General features: G+C 42.8%; 1 protein-coding gene across 6 annotated transcripts in view; it reads left to right on the forward strand.

The window, feature by feature from the left end:
• The window catches only part of CHD2 (chromodomain helicase DNA binding protein 2), a 69,839-nt gene that overhangs the window by 12,217 nt on the left and 42,719 nt on the right, over window positions 1-14,903 (forward strand). For all 6 annotated transcript variants that reach the window (XM_039385932.1, XM_027719864.2, XM_039385934.1 and 3 more), the window contains exons 5-6: window positions 1,155-4,312; window positions 4,648-4,782. In XM_039385932.1, coding sequence (XP_039241866.1) covers window positions 4,721-4,782 — 62 coding nt within the window. In that variant the 5' untranslated portion in view covers window positions 1,155-4,312; window positions 4,648-4,720. The remainder of the gene's footprint in view (window positions 1-1,154; window positions 4,313-4,647; window positions 4,783-14,903) is intronic.

A 14,903-nucleotide genomic window follows, 5' to 3' on the forward strand; every position in this document is an offset into this window, starting at 1 on the left:
AGAGACCACTAGATGGCCCCACTGGTTTTTACTGGGCAGTGGGTAATTTCTGCATCACTTGTCAGAATCAGCCCATGGTTATCAGGGAACAGGGTAGTAGTGAATTTGGCTTTCAGAGTAAAATGAGGTTAAACTTACACATATTCAAAAGAATAAATTGATGTTGGAGTGCAGACACTCAAAATCGTGAAGACATGTTGAAACCATTTTTGCATGTCAGTTCTACAGTTGGCATTGGTTTCAAAATGATGTTCTTAACAACTAGTAACTTCCCGTTCTTGAGTTTTGCATGTGAGGAGGAGTAGGGTTTTTCTTAAAGTAAATTGAACTTGTATTTCTTGGAAGATGGAAAGATGGGGATATTGGGTTTGTATTTGCCCCTGTGGATGTCATTTGCTGGGTTTGGTTTCTCATTCATCTGTGGGCTTGGTTGCTGTTCTGTGATGAGTAAAGTTGGAATATGGATGAGGAGCCTTGCTAAAGGCAGCTAGTGTAACTTGTTACCATTTTCATCTGATTTCTGATATGTCCTTTCCCACCAGTAACTAAACCAGTCATTCCATTTGTTTGTAAATGCATTTGCTGTTGCACTGTACGTCTTTCCTGAGCTGGAAAACTGGGTTAAGATGGTGGAACATCTTCTCTCCAGTCACCATCTGTCTATAAGAAATCCGTTTTTATGCCTATTACATTGGTTTTGATGGATCTGTGTCTTTGAAGAAAGGAGTGTGGACAGTAGTTACAAATTTTGGCTTATAAGAGCCTTGGTATTTTACTAAGCAATGTCAGCTTCAGGAGATGGGTCAGTGCAATGAAGATGGTTGCAAGAGCAAATATCTTGGATTTCCCACCATTGGTGTCTCTAGTGGTTTAACACTGAAGAAATTTCAAATGGAATTTATGGAGCATCCAAAGCTTCTTGAACTTCTAATTGTTTCTCCCTTTTTTATAGTTTTGGTTAAATTTTATATTTTTGACTCTTTAACTGATGGTTTGACATTGTTCCTGATAAAAGCAGATATTATGGAATGTGTAATATGGAATGAAGCATCAGCTATATGTTTGAACTATCTTGAAGGTACAGTAGTTGAATGTCTTAGTTTAAAGCTATGATGTGTATTCCAACAGCATTTTTCTTTTAATTTTCCATAAAGAATCCAATCAGATGAAGAGTGTCAAAAGGAGTCTACGAATGAGGCACCAAGATGGCAGTTCCACTGGTGATTGAGAGGTTGAGGAAATGGACTAATGCATGAGTGCTGTGATGTGTCTGTCCAAGAAAAGGATGTTAAAACGTGGACTCTCGTGTTATTAAACCAGAGAAGATCTGGGTTGTGATCATCCTGTCAAAATGGACTTTGCACTTGAATTAATCAGTGACTATCCAGTGATGGATCTGTTTGAGGACTGGGTGGCAGAATTTTCCTTTCAGATTGTGTTTGCATAACAGGCAAATTAATTTGGTTGAAGATCTGTTGCTACCCCTTTGGAGAAAATGTAATTTTTAAACTGACTTTTAATAAAAGGTTTTGGTTTCTTTCACACTTTGTGTTTGTCCTTTCTGGCTGAATATTTTTATTATGTTGATATTGAAGTGGGTTACATTTTTGGTTGCTATTAAAGTGAGAATACTTAAACTACTAAGTACTGAAGGCAAGGCAAAATTTTGTGCTGTACTTGATTTCAAATGTGGTTTTCATTTGCAAATTATGCTCACTTTGCCATGACTTCCAATGAATTTTTATTTGCTGGCTTGTTCATTCAGGTGCTTAATATGAGGGGTTTTCAGTACTTGGCCTATTGTCAGGGCCCTGCTGCTGAACTTTGTGAGTTATTTTAAGATGGAATTGATACAAATTGAAGGCTGGGAAAAATATGACAATAAAGGAGTACTTGAATGTTTTGTGTAACTTTTTTAGGTATGTTCTTTGGTTGTGTATGTTTTGGTTGTGGGTACAGAAACTTTTCAACATATTTCCTTGACAACATACTTCCTAAACAGTCTCTTTGGTCTTAAAATTGCTCTGTGCAAGTGTCCAACCTGCTTCCCTGCTCTTGCATGTAGCCTTAGCACGGCAATACTGTACCATGTGTTTGGGGAGAAAGAATGGGGTTGTTTTTGATATTGCTTCAGATGACATGTTAACCTTTGCAAATGAATTTCAAAAAACCCCAGTTTCCTTCCAGCTTTCTAGTGAATCAAATAGTTGAATTGTAGGCACTTTTCTCTATGTATTTTACCTGAAACTCACAGTTGTCTTTGTTTTGTGCTGGAGGGCCAAGATGACACACCTGGTTCTGAGATAACCTTGGTGTTCTCTTTGAAAAGCCAAACAAACCCTCCTTCACTGTGTGTTAGCCATTTCCCTTGCTCAGACTTCTTTGCAAATACCCATTTTTGTCATGCTGAGTTGCTCATACCTGCCCCATCCTGCTGTTTTGATGGTACACGCTTGCTCCAGATTGGTTTTGCTGTGTCTTGGTTTGTGGTGGAATTGGATACTGGGACCAACCTAAAGGGATCCCCATTCAGATGAGTGGATTTCCTTAGTGTTACCCAAAATTGCTTGGAATAGTCTTGCATTGTGGTTTTTTGGTTCTTGCAGTTGAGGTGCAAGGGGTCTTATGTAAATAATTGTGGAATTCTTTAAAATGGACTGTGGCAATGGAGTGTTCCTAATGAAACCCCTTGTGGAAAGAGGATGGGTGGTTGGAGGATGCAAATGGCAGGTGTGTGTGGAGGAGTTGAAGGGGACTATGTTGGTTCTACTGGTCGAAGCCAATGGTTTTGGATTGTTGGGATGCTGTGCCATGGATGTCCCCATAGAACCCCAGACTAGCCCATTACCCCTTTCCCCTCCAGTGGTCCCCCAGTGTCTGATGGCTCTGTATTGTTGCGATGCTTATGAATATTCAAGATGTCCTTGTGCTTCGAGGAGTTGGTTTTGCTCGTGGAAGAAAAATGGTGGTTGGAATCAAGTGGTCGGGGTTGCTTGGATCACTTCCATTCCCTCAGTGGTACATCCTCTCAATTCCAGGAGGTTGTGTTGGAGATGTCCATTGATTTCCAGTTCTGCAGCTTGGCTATTGTGCAGCTTTAAAATTAATTTATCATGTTAAAATCTGTTACAGACCATGAATGGGTTAAGAGAGTGCATTAAAAGTAACTGGTTTAATGGGCTTGGACTGACTTGACCGCAGTGCCTTAGTGGAGCAGATGGAAATGGTGTGCCTGTTGCGTTTGAGTTGGTGGGGAAAACCACTAGGGAGGCGCTGTTGAGCTGGAGGGGAATATTGACCCTACTGGGCTGGATTGGGAGCGAGTGATACTCCTGTCCCACGCTGCCAGTGTCAGTGTTGGGGGTGAAGGGAAGAGCTGTTGTCTGGGGATTGTGCCACTGAACTGGGGGGATGCTCCCCCTTGGGTGGGGTGACCCCCAGGGTGGGCTGTTTGGTGCCTGCATGGCTGTGAGCTCCACTCCCATGCCTTCAAAATGGCTTGTAATAGCACCACTTCCTGTCCAGGGAGGAAGTAATTTTAGCCCAGGCACTGAAATATTTAGCAAATGTTTTAAACAAAAGGCACAAATTCCATTTTTTTTTGGTTTCCAAAGGGTGCCTGAGCCACATGGGGTTAAGATGCCCCATGATCTGGGGTAGTTGGGAAGAGTCAGGGCTGTGGGGTAGCAGGCACCCTTTAGGTGGAGGCTCTCTCTTTTTTTGGTAGAAATGAAGGGGTGGGTCTATGGTACATCACCTGAGTTGTGGGGTAAATGTAGAGAGTGTCAATCAAAGGCAGAGCTCAGAGCTGGGAAGGAGCTCTAGATGGCGGCTGTGCCTTAGAGAGAGCGCGCTCAGCTCCGTGCCTTCCCCAACACTTTACGCAACTTTCCCTAACTTTCGGGCAGCCTCAGGGGGCCCCCACAGCCCCTTGCCTCTCCTAGGCACTAATCGGGGGCTGAGTGGACCTTTTTCGGGCAGAAAAGCAGCTTTTGAGGGCTCCCTTTTCGTGCCTTGCTGGAAAGAAGAAGCCGTGGAGAGAGCCCAGGTCGTTGTTTTTCCAGCTTAGAAGCCATGGCGTACCTCCATTTTTGTGCGCTCTCCTAATGAGCTTTTTCCCCCGGACATTTTTGTACTAATTATTGCTTCTTTTGCTTTATCGGCAGCATATTTCTGGGATTAGTATATATATTTTTTTTTTGTTTTCTGAAATTTGTATTTTATCCGTATAATTTTAAGTATTTTGGATCTAATGTTTTTCCACTACCCGAAACTAATATCGACTTGGTCCTGGCGGCGGTGCACGGATCAGGTAGGTGAGCAATTAATAATAATAATTTTTAGATATCTGCCGTTTTGTGTACTTTGATTTTCGACCGATTTCTGCTGTATTGGGATGACGCAATAAGATACAGAGATTATTTGCATCCAGTGTTACTTTGGGAAAGTTTGCAGGATGCTCCTCTACTGTGTTTATTCTCGGATTTTTCTTGTAAAAATGATTATTTGTGTTAAATCTCCGTGTTGCCGTGTTGATCAGTGTTGTGTATTGTTATAACAATATCATTGCAGCGTCAGGACTTTGTTCCTGATAATGAAAGCCAGTGAAACGAACTGGGACCTTACCTTTCTTTCAACTTTTGACAGTAAATACCTGGGCACAGGACTTCAAAGCAAACAGACACCCCTGACCCCCTCTTAATATTTTAAGAATAAAAAGATGATGAGAAATAAGGACAAAAGCCAAGGAGAGGAGGGTTCAGTCCACAGCAATGCATCGAGGTATGACCTATCAACTTTCTTTTTTTTTTTTTTTGGTAAAACCTGTGAATACCCTGTTTACTTTGACAGCCTTGGGTTACTGTCAGTGCTTAATAGAAAACATTTTACTGATTTTGCTTCCTTTTTAAGGAATGACCTTGAGATTGTTAGCATGCCACACCCTAATTTTTTTTGGTAGCAATTTCTGAAAGTTGTGTTGTGACTTAAGGGCCTATGTCCTAGGCAAAAGGTACTGTACCTTTATTCAGGGCAGCCCTTGCCTCTGTAGGATGTTTTTCCAGCTTTTGAATTTCAGTTTTTAGGTTTTTTGTGCTGTGAAAAATGACCTTGTCGGTTTAGCCATTGCTGCATTGCACCATTTTACATACAAGGCAAATTTTTCTTTGAAGAATCTCAGAAGTCTAAACTTTAACTGAGGGCCATACAGAAGCCTGGTGTAGTAGTAAATTATAGTAAATAGACACAAGAAAAAGTTACATGAATGAAAAAAAGCTCATTTTAAAATATAAACTGGAAAGTGCCTGTTTGTCTGATACCCCTTACTTCAAATTTTATTTGAGCTTGTAGAACTTTTGATACTGTTGAGGTATTTTAGAGTATTTTTATACAATTTAACTAGACTTTGTCCCACTGGTGATGGCATTTTGTATCATAAAATATACACTGGGACTACTGTTAACAAGAGGTACCAAATGCTTTGCTTGTTTTGTTTAATGTATTTTTGCTCAGTCTTTTTATTTACTTTTGTCGAGTAATGAGATTCTTTACAGATTTTTATAAACTTAACCTTGATGTGGGAAAAGCATTGAAATACTGGAAATGTTTGTTTGCTGGGAATGCACAATTACCAAATCACTCATTTTGTATTTAAAGGGTCGGCTCTTTCAAAAATTGGAAATTATATGCATTTTTGTTTCTAGTTTGTAAATATTCTTGAGTTTTGCATTTTGTCAATTTTAATTGAATCATGGCCTGTTTCTTTTTCTCTGGTGTTGTCTTCAGTCATTTTTAACTAACATCAATAAAAAAGAATTCTGAACTGTCTGTTGTATCACATGTGCTCTATGTGATGTTCAGGTGTTTGAATAGTATTTCTCATGTCTTGATTTAACCTTCCTTATGCACACGAACTTGAAATACTGTGGGAATACATATATTATCAAATTACTTTAACGTTTTAGTATAAACTTGGATGGTATTCTGGGTGTATTAAAATTGCAGTCAAATTTTAAGTCCTAAAATGGATATGGGTAAGTCTGTTTAATCTGAAATTATTATTAACTGAATTAGCCTCAGGGATTGTTGAAGTATTATATGTAGCACCTATACAGAGCTTTTCCAATAATGCAGTTTAAAAATACATCAGATTTTCAAGACTGTGCTTTCTTTACTGTAAATGCTGCACACAAAATACTGTGTGAAAATTCACACTTTGAAAAAACGTATAATTCAGCTTACCTAAGTTTTTATGCTTTTTTTAAAGTGCAAATTATCAGCAGTAACGGGCATAATTGTTCAGGAAATCGAAAGGTATTTTTTTGTGTTAGAAATATTATGCTGAATAGAAGCTGAAATGGGAGCCATGTAGTCCCACAGGAAGAAGATCTCTGGGGTTTTGTCCTTAGGGGTATGGGATTTGCATAGTTTCTCAAGTGCTTTTGGGGTTTTCATTGAAAGGTTATTTTTATCATAATTGATCCATTTACATGTAACACCTGTTGTGTGAGGTTATCCTTCTCCCCCTTCACATCTTTTTTTCTCAAGATAAACTTGCTGTGGGTAACACCAACTCACCTGAAGTGTGGGAACAATTGAACACAGGATATATATGCAAGTGAACCCTGTCGAGCTCATTTCTGAGCTGTGAGTCAGCTGAATGTCATAAAATGGGCTTTACTTCCTGAGGTTGACCTGAAGTTGTAGGGGAAATGATTTCTAGGAAGTAAAGCCTCCACTTTGCTGTACTGTAACCCAGAAATGCACTGGTGTGTGCACTTCACGTGGTGCTGAGGCAGATTGGCATCTGTGGAAGTTGGTGAAGTCCTGTCACTGAGTCCCTGGTGGGAGGCCTGGGTGGTGAGGAGGTGGATGTGGCAGATGACATTCACCTGGAGAAGCAAAACTGCAGGACTAGAGAAGGGTGTTAAAGTGGAAGAAAATAGAATTCCTGTACACCACTGTAGTGTCCTAACTGAGGAGTATGTCTGGAATTGACTCCCACCTTTCCAGTCCTAAGGAAATGCAAAGTCCTGGCTGAACAAACAAATACCTGAGGAGTGTCCCAAGGCAGATGATTGTTCTTGGGTGGGAGATGGTGTTATCTCTTTGCAGTTTGTAAGCTGAGGGGTGTACTCGCTTCCTTTCCAGATGAACAGCAACAACCGCCCTTTGTGCAGTGACAGTAAATCCAAACTTGGAGCTGAGGGATTTCATGCAACTTTCCCCACGTGGGATTGAAGTTGCTGTGGGTCTGCTGCAGTTCCTGCTGACCATCACCTATATGCCTGGGGCTTGCATTAAATAATTGAACACAATCTGATGTCTTTTCTAGCGTCTTCTGTGCTGTATTTCTGAGAGGCAGGTCGTGGACATCCATGGACAGCCCTCACTGGAATTGCAGAGCCAGAGGCAGGCGGGAGTCTCCCTGAAGCTGAGTTTTGGAGTGGTTTTAGAGGGATAGCAAGTAACAGGCAGGGGATACATTGTTGTTTTCCTTTCCTTGGCCTGCATCTGTTGCAGTTGCTCTCCCACCTCTGCAATATCCCATGTGGGACTGGTTTCTGCTGCAGGGCTGGACAAGCCTTTGTGTCTGTATCCAGCTCTGAGCTGCTTTAGCATTAAAACATCTTGTTTTTTGGAAAAAAGAGGTCGTGATGGGGTAGCTGTCAGCCCATTTTCTGAGCAGAGAGCTGGGGGTCTGAGGTCTGAAATGGCGTTTGTTTGCTCAGCAGCCGCCTCCCAGAGCAGGGCTGTGCAGCCTTCGCACAGCACAACACCCTGCCTGACGTGGCAGCCATTTTATGGAGATGTCTGTACATACGGAACAGCATTTGGCGCGGGGGGGAGAGCAGGGAAATGAACATGTACAGCAAAAACTGCCGTCCCTGGCTAACGCTGGGAGCCGAGGGCACCCCTTTGTTGTTCGGGTAGCGCTCGGGGAGGGCTGCAGCGCTGTCGCGGCGGTGCGGGAGCAGCGGAGTCACAAAATGGCTGTTCTTTGTGCCGCACTGACGGACGCGCCGGAGCCGCGGGAGCCGTGCGGGGGTTCAAAGGCCGCCCTGGGCCGGCCGAGCCGCCATTGGCTGCGCGCGGGCTGCGCGCGCAGCGCTCCCGCGGGAGCGGCAGCGGGATCGGGATCACTGCGCCGGGAGCGGCTCCCCCCGCTTCCTCTCATCTGCCGGGCGTGGGCTTGCATTTATTTTTTTTTTTTCTTTTTAATAGTGCAGGCTATTTTGAGAAGTGACTTGATAAAGAGCAGAGCTATTTTTGGTGCCTTTTTTTTTTTTTAACTTCAAAAGGAATTGCAGAATACCGTAGTATTCCTGGAACATGTCTTCTTTTGTTTGTTTGTTTGTTTGTTTTGTCGGTTTTTTTTTCAGTATCCTTAAATTACTAAAACTCACTGTTAGCTTTCCACGTGTATTTTTTACAATGGATTTTCTTTGAGATGAATAGAAGCATTAAACGCAATTATTAAAATGCTCTTAACTGTGGGTTTCAACTTTTTATCCAGCTGATGGGTTATTTTTTAGCTGTTGTGGCCATCGTGCGTGTCCCCAGGCTTTCGGTTTCATTTGCGCTGCTGGATTTTTTAGCGAGGATTTTTTCCCCTCCCCCTTTTTAAGCTTTAACCCTTTATGAAACTGTCAGGAGCCTTTTTTGAGAAGGGAAAACCCTTGATCAGTGCAGGACACAAAAGGAATAATGTGCAAAGAATTCATATGAATCGTGATGTAATCTGTGTGCAGCACAAAGGAGATTGTTCTTGTTTTGCTTTGTTACTTCTGTTTCACATTACCCTCATGGAGGAAATGTCTCATCTAATTATGCATGCACAATCCTGAGGCTTTCAACTCCTCTGTTCCCTGTTTTGCGATTGCTGCCAGGGATGGATACAGTATATACAGAGCTATAAAAAGGGCTCACCAACTGCAAGAAGGCTACATTTAGCTGGAATTCATTATCTTCCGGATCATTCTTTTTCAGTTAAACATCTTAAGCTAATTAAACAAATTTTTATGTTTTCTCTAGATGCATGAGTTTTGCTGAATAAAAATGGAAAAAAAGGAATCAAGAGCTCACCTGGGTACTTCTGTAACCCTGCCAAAGTGTGGCACAGCGTGTGCTGGGCTGGGGCGTTGCTGTAGCTGAGAGCACGTGTGTGCAGGCGTGTTCCTGCCACTCCTGCCCAAATCCACCGGTGCCTTCAGCCAGGGGACAGTGACATGGCTCAGACTGTAGATGAGAGTCTGTTACACTTTCTGTCGGGTTGGTGTTTCACCTACTTCTGAGTGCAACACTTGCCCTTATCTGCACCTTCCCCCACTTCCTACACGAACTGGAGCAGAGCTCTGCCATGGCTCAGGGGTGGCATTTCCAAGAAACTGATCCCTTCTGCTGTACCTTGGGCTACAATAACCACACTCGTTTCTGCATTTAAAAAAAACCAACAAAACATTTCCCCTGTTAGCTCTGAGAGGGCTCGGAGGGTTGGACAGGAAGGCAGCAATGTTTAATCTCTCCAATTCGGTATAGGGGTAAACCAGTTACTATATTTTTCATGTGTCACACCTCAGAAAGCTGTTCATATGATTAGCAGGTTTCTGAGTTGCTAAACCTGTCTCTGAGGAATTTTTATACTGGCACTTCTCTTGATTCAGACCTATTAGTGCTAGTTTTGAGGACCAGGCAAGGGTACCAGTGGCAGATGCAAACAAGTCATGAGGTGAAGTCCCTGGGACCGTGAGCTGGAGCATAGGGACTGAACTGAAGCTTCTGATGCCATGGCCTGGTTGCTTTTGAGCTTGAGACAGCTGAAGTAAACCTACTTTGGGTGGAATTGCATCTCCTGATACATAACCTGGAGGTGTGTATATCCGCGGTGTCTTGTTTTATGTTGCACACAACAGTCCCAGCAGGAATTGCACTGTTAAATTAGACTGTTGAGTTCTGAAGATGGAAAAGGCTTCTCAATTTCCCCTTGCCCCAGCTGAAATCCGGCACAGGAAGGGGGTGATAAGGGATGGAGAAAGATTCTTTTCTGCTTTATCTTGTCTCCTTCAAGGAAAGTACAAACAGCACAGCACTGGGGGAGGGGATGGCCTGGATCACCATAATTAGGTATAAGCAGCCTTCTAGCAAAGGATGTGCTGTTCTACTGACAGGGTGTCTTACATCAATCTTTTTGTTGTGTTTTTATTGAAATACATGCTGAAATGCCGTGAAGATGCTCTTTCAACAGGTGCTGGTGTGTGTTTAAAGACCACCTTTACATCTTGTAAAGGAGCATTGAAATGAAAGCAAAAAAGCCCTTAGTGACTTGCAGTGAAGCTTTTGTAGGTCTGTCAAGCTGTTAATGCCTCCTTTTCTTGGAGCAGATACTGTCTTTTGGATATAATTAGCCAAATGTTGCTGAGTCTTTCCAAATATGCAGTAGCTCTTACTAAATCACAGCTTGTGCAGTGCTGCTGCTAAATTATAATTTTCAGTCTCCAGCTCGCTTTATATTTATCTGTGGTCTGAGATAACGTACACTGTAGTACATGTGATTTTGTGCCCTTGACTAATAAGGGTTAAAAAATAAAAAGTTTGAAGCAGTGGTCTCAGATTCCCTTCTGGTATTGTGCTGGATGTGCTGGCTTGCCGTTTGGTCTTGGCAGGGTGTCTGTGGAATGTGTCTGCCAAGCTCCACAGAAGGGATGGGGTGGGATGCTGAACACTTCATTGCTCACCAACCTTTACCCTGGTTATGAAGAAGGATATTGCAATGTCAAGAATCCACTGACTCCACAACACCTGACTCCGTAGGAAAAAGTGTTGTAATTATTTATGTTTCTTGCAAGTGTTATTGTTAAGTATAGATGACTTAATAGAATTGCTAATATGTTAATTGTAGGAATCTTTCATGGGAAGGAATCTCTGTGCTTCACTGCAGAGCTGTCACCAGTTGAGCTTTGAATGCCTTGTGCTCTTCGTAAAATGGAAGCTTAATGATGAGCCTTAAATCTCTTGGTTAAAAAAGAGCTTTTAACAGTCACTTGGAATAACTCCCTCAGGCCAGATCAGACTCACCTTTTCTGAACTGCAGGTCACCTGAAACCAGAAAATAATTTCTGCACCTTCAGGTTTCTCTTCAAAGTTTTTGGGCCTGAATTTCTATGTACACTGCATGATTTAATTTGAGGGGTTTTAAAGGAAGTTTGCAGATGTGAAGGGAACAAAACCAACCACTCTTTCTGTACTACTTTAAACCGTAATTGTGGGTGCACACTCCATCCCCTCCGTGCATCTCCATGTCCTTTGCCAGCGGGATGCAGCTGTGTGCAGAGTCCCCTTTGTGCTGCCATGGAGCTCCAACCCAGTGGGGACGTGGCAGGAGCTGGAATTGCAGAGGGCACAGCGAGTTAACCCTGCCTGCTCTCTCACCTGAGGAAGGTGTGCACCTCCAGGCTGCTGCTCCTCTCATTGTGTGAGGTGAGGAGGTGCTGGGTGCTGCCAGGACTCAGACTGGATCCTCTCGCTTATGGGGGACTTGGAGTCCGGAAACGCTCCACTGCTTCCCGGGGAGGGAGAGATGGGCCCTTTCAAACCCTGAGAACCGCAATTGTTCTCCCCTTTCTGTGCAGGAAAGGGGAAGGATGCTGCCTTTGGAGATTATCAATGGTGCTCCTTAATCAAGCAGACAGGTTTTGACTCCTTTTGTCTCTCTGCTGGCTTTTTCTTTTTTTTTCTTTTCTCTCCCCCACTAAACATCCCAAGCATTTTTGGCCTCTGGCTTAAAGATCAGAGAGTGAGAGAGCCAGCTCTCCCCACCATGAATGAACTGCTCCTTTTGCTTGCTTATGAAAGCACAATGCGGTGTCTTTGTAGTGGAGAAAAAAACCCAACCCACTTTTGGAAAATCCTTGTCATTCAGCATAGCCCAGTGCTTTACTGAGCTGCAGCAGAGCAGTGAGGGATATATTTAGCTCAGGATTGCTTTGCCTTTGGCATTTGGGAGTGCTGTGCTGGGGTAAGTAGCAGTGGCCAGAGTAGGCTGGAAATGCTCACAACCCAGTTCAGGTGGGTGTTTTGGATGGGATGCCTGCTGGGTGCATAATCCCTCAGCTGGTACAGTGGCACCGTGGCCCAGTTGTGCCTCGTGCTGTGTAAATGTAATTAACACCCAATGCTGCAAGCCACGTTTGCAGGCACAGGTGGAAGAGGTGTGGATTCTCCGTATGAACTTCTCATGTGCCTATTTATGAAAAAAGAAAATAAGGTTGCTGGTCACAAAGTGAGGTTGGGGAATATTTTTCTGTTTTTTGAAGGACACGTTGGCAATCTGGAAGGGGCACCCCTATAACTGTGGGGTTTGTTGTGCCCCTTGAAAGATGGCCCAGAGTTGGCCGTATCATACCATGAGCATTCAGTTGTTTGAGACTCACTCTTAAGCCATATGAAGAGTCTGGCTGTGTTTTGGATATTCTCATTTAAGTCCCTGCTTGGAGGATCATTGTTAGAAATACTGTGCATGGGTAGGGAGAGTGGAGGAGCCGGAGTATTTTTCTTCTTTCTCTTCCCCCTATTTCTACTTTTGCCTGCAGGAAATAAATTGGGAAAAGCTCTTTCACTGACTGAACCTTCTCAAGGCTTATCATTCAGAAACGCTTTGCCTTGGGAGACAGGCAAGCACCAATCACTTTTTAACAGACTTTCAGAATAAAATCAAGGGAACTCAAAAAGCTAGGAAGGCATTTATCTTCAGTGTCACAATCTGTCTTTCACTTGACTCTCCTGCACTGTGTGCTGTATCTGTATGGCCTTGTCTGTGATTACTATGGCATTTGCTCATTTCCCTGCCCAACCCCAGACAAAGGATAGATCCCATGCAGTTCTTCTCAGTCCCCTGTGGTACCTGTATTATCCCATCTTTATCCAGTGACCTATAGCCAGAGATCATCTTGTGTTCCTCTCCCTGGCTGGTTTAGTAGCTTGTTTGTTCATGTGGTTTGGAGCCTTTCTACAGCTACCCTGTGACTCGAGTGCACATATCAGCATTGACGGTGCTTGTTTGTATTGCAACATATGTAGACATTTCATATGTTTATATAGAATCATGGAATGGCCTGGGTTGGAAGGGACCTCACCTTGTTCCAAACGCCCTGCCGTGGACAGGGACACCTTCCACAAGACCAGGTTGCTGAGAGCCCCATCCAACCTGACCTGGAACACTTCAGGAAGGGGGAGTCCACAACCTCTCTGGGCAACCTGTGCCAGGGCTTCACCACCCTCATAGTAAGGAATTTTTTTCCTAATACCTGATCTAAACCTACTTTCAGTTTGAAGCCATTCCCCCTTGTCCTGTCACTATCCCTTGTAAATAGTCTCTCTTCATAATAGGGAACATCACATTTATAGCTCAAATATTCAAAGGAAATATTTAACAGCAGCATGGTGCCCATCTCAGTCGGTGTGTTTATGTCTTCTCTGGGTTGTCACTGTGCCTGTGTGTCCCACAGTTCATGCAGGTCACTTAGAAAGACAGAGCCACTTAAACAGGAGTTAAACATATCGGTTTCTTGTATTATCCAGCCCCTGATATTATCCAGTCATGGAATAATGTGCCAAGGGCCTTCCTGAGCCTTCACGGGGTGGTTTTGCTGGTGCCAAATCCCTGTGGAGCTTGTGAAGCCCAGTGGACTGTTGCTGTTTGAATTCAAACTTGTTTAGATGAAAAACATTCACAACAGTTCTTAAAACTGGGAGGAGTTCCATTTGGGTCATTAATCCGCCTTTATTCCCCTGGCTTAATTCAAGTTCTGTCCCTCAAAAGTCACATTTTAAACTTTGGGGCAGAATGGTCCCAGTTAGAACCATTCCTTTGTCAGTTTTTCGTTTCAGAAATGTGTGTTGGGGTCATTTTTTCAGCTGTCTCACATCTACTGTTTGTACTTGCTGAGAGCTTATAAAATGGTTTGTTGCTGTTAGCAAAGATGATACCCTATAAAATGAAGTAATGGGAAATACTAAATGCAAAGTCTGGAGTCTTCAGGCATGCTGTAATTTCCTTTTAAACTTAGATGCCTGATTGTAAAGGGTCTTATCACTGCTGTTCAGCTACTTATTTCTTGGAAGGAACGTGTCTTTCTTGGTAAGGAATGATTTGGTTTTCTTCCACCTCAAGTCAGGAACAAGCTCTTAATTAAAACAGAATTATAGCCTGAAGTATTTCTAAGAAACCAGGGTAATGTATTTGGCTGAGTCTTTGCAGATTTCAAATTTTTTAGGGGTTTTTCACTTTAGGGAGTTACCAACAGTCCAGCTGTAGCTTTCCTGATGTTCTCGGGTGTTTCTCTGCTGAAGTTGAAGGAGGGTGAACTGGTTGAATTGTGATTTTTTTGACAATCAATTATAGCTTATCCCTCCCAGTTTAATTGAAAGTAGGTCTTGTTTGGATGCTAACTTAAGGGCATTAAAACAGGGCATATTCCAAAAATAACTTCTGAAAATAGGGCTTGGATCTCCGGGTACGTACAGTGTAAGGCCTGACTTGATGTATAATGTTGCTAATATTTTATACTCCGTTGGCAGGTAGGAATGCTTCCTGATTGTCCCAGTGACAGTTAGAAAGGATTATTTTATGGAAATAACCTTTTCATTTGTCTTTTTTTATTCTATTAATGGAGGAATGAAGACAAACGCACATTCTTTTGTCTTGATAACTTCCAAGTTGTTTATTAAAAAAAAATAAATTATTTGCAACAGCCTTCAGAAGGACGTAACCACTTCTCATCTACGTTTTTCCTTAGTAGGGCAAGCACGTGTGCAGGCAAATGCCTGCACATGCAGATGTGTATGTCTCTAGAGAAGTCACCCTCTTTTCAGATGACACAGTTCACAGCTTGAAAAAAAAAGAATTA

This window comes from Pipra filicauda, unplaced genomic scaffold (assembly GCF_003945595.2).
Source record: "Pipra filicauda isolate LSUMZ 115617 unplaced genomic scaffold, ASM394559v2 scaffold44_size3831614_pilon, whole genome shotgun sequence".
In the NCBI taxonomy this organism is placed as follows: domain Eukaryota; kingdom Metazoa; phylum Chordata; class Aves; order Passeriformes; family Pipridae; genus Pipra; species Pipra filicauda.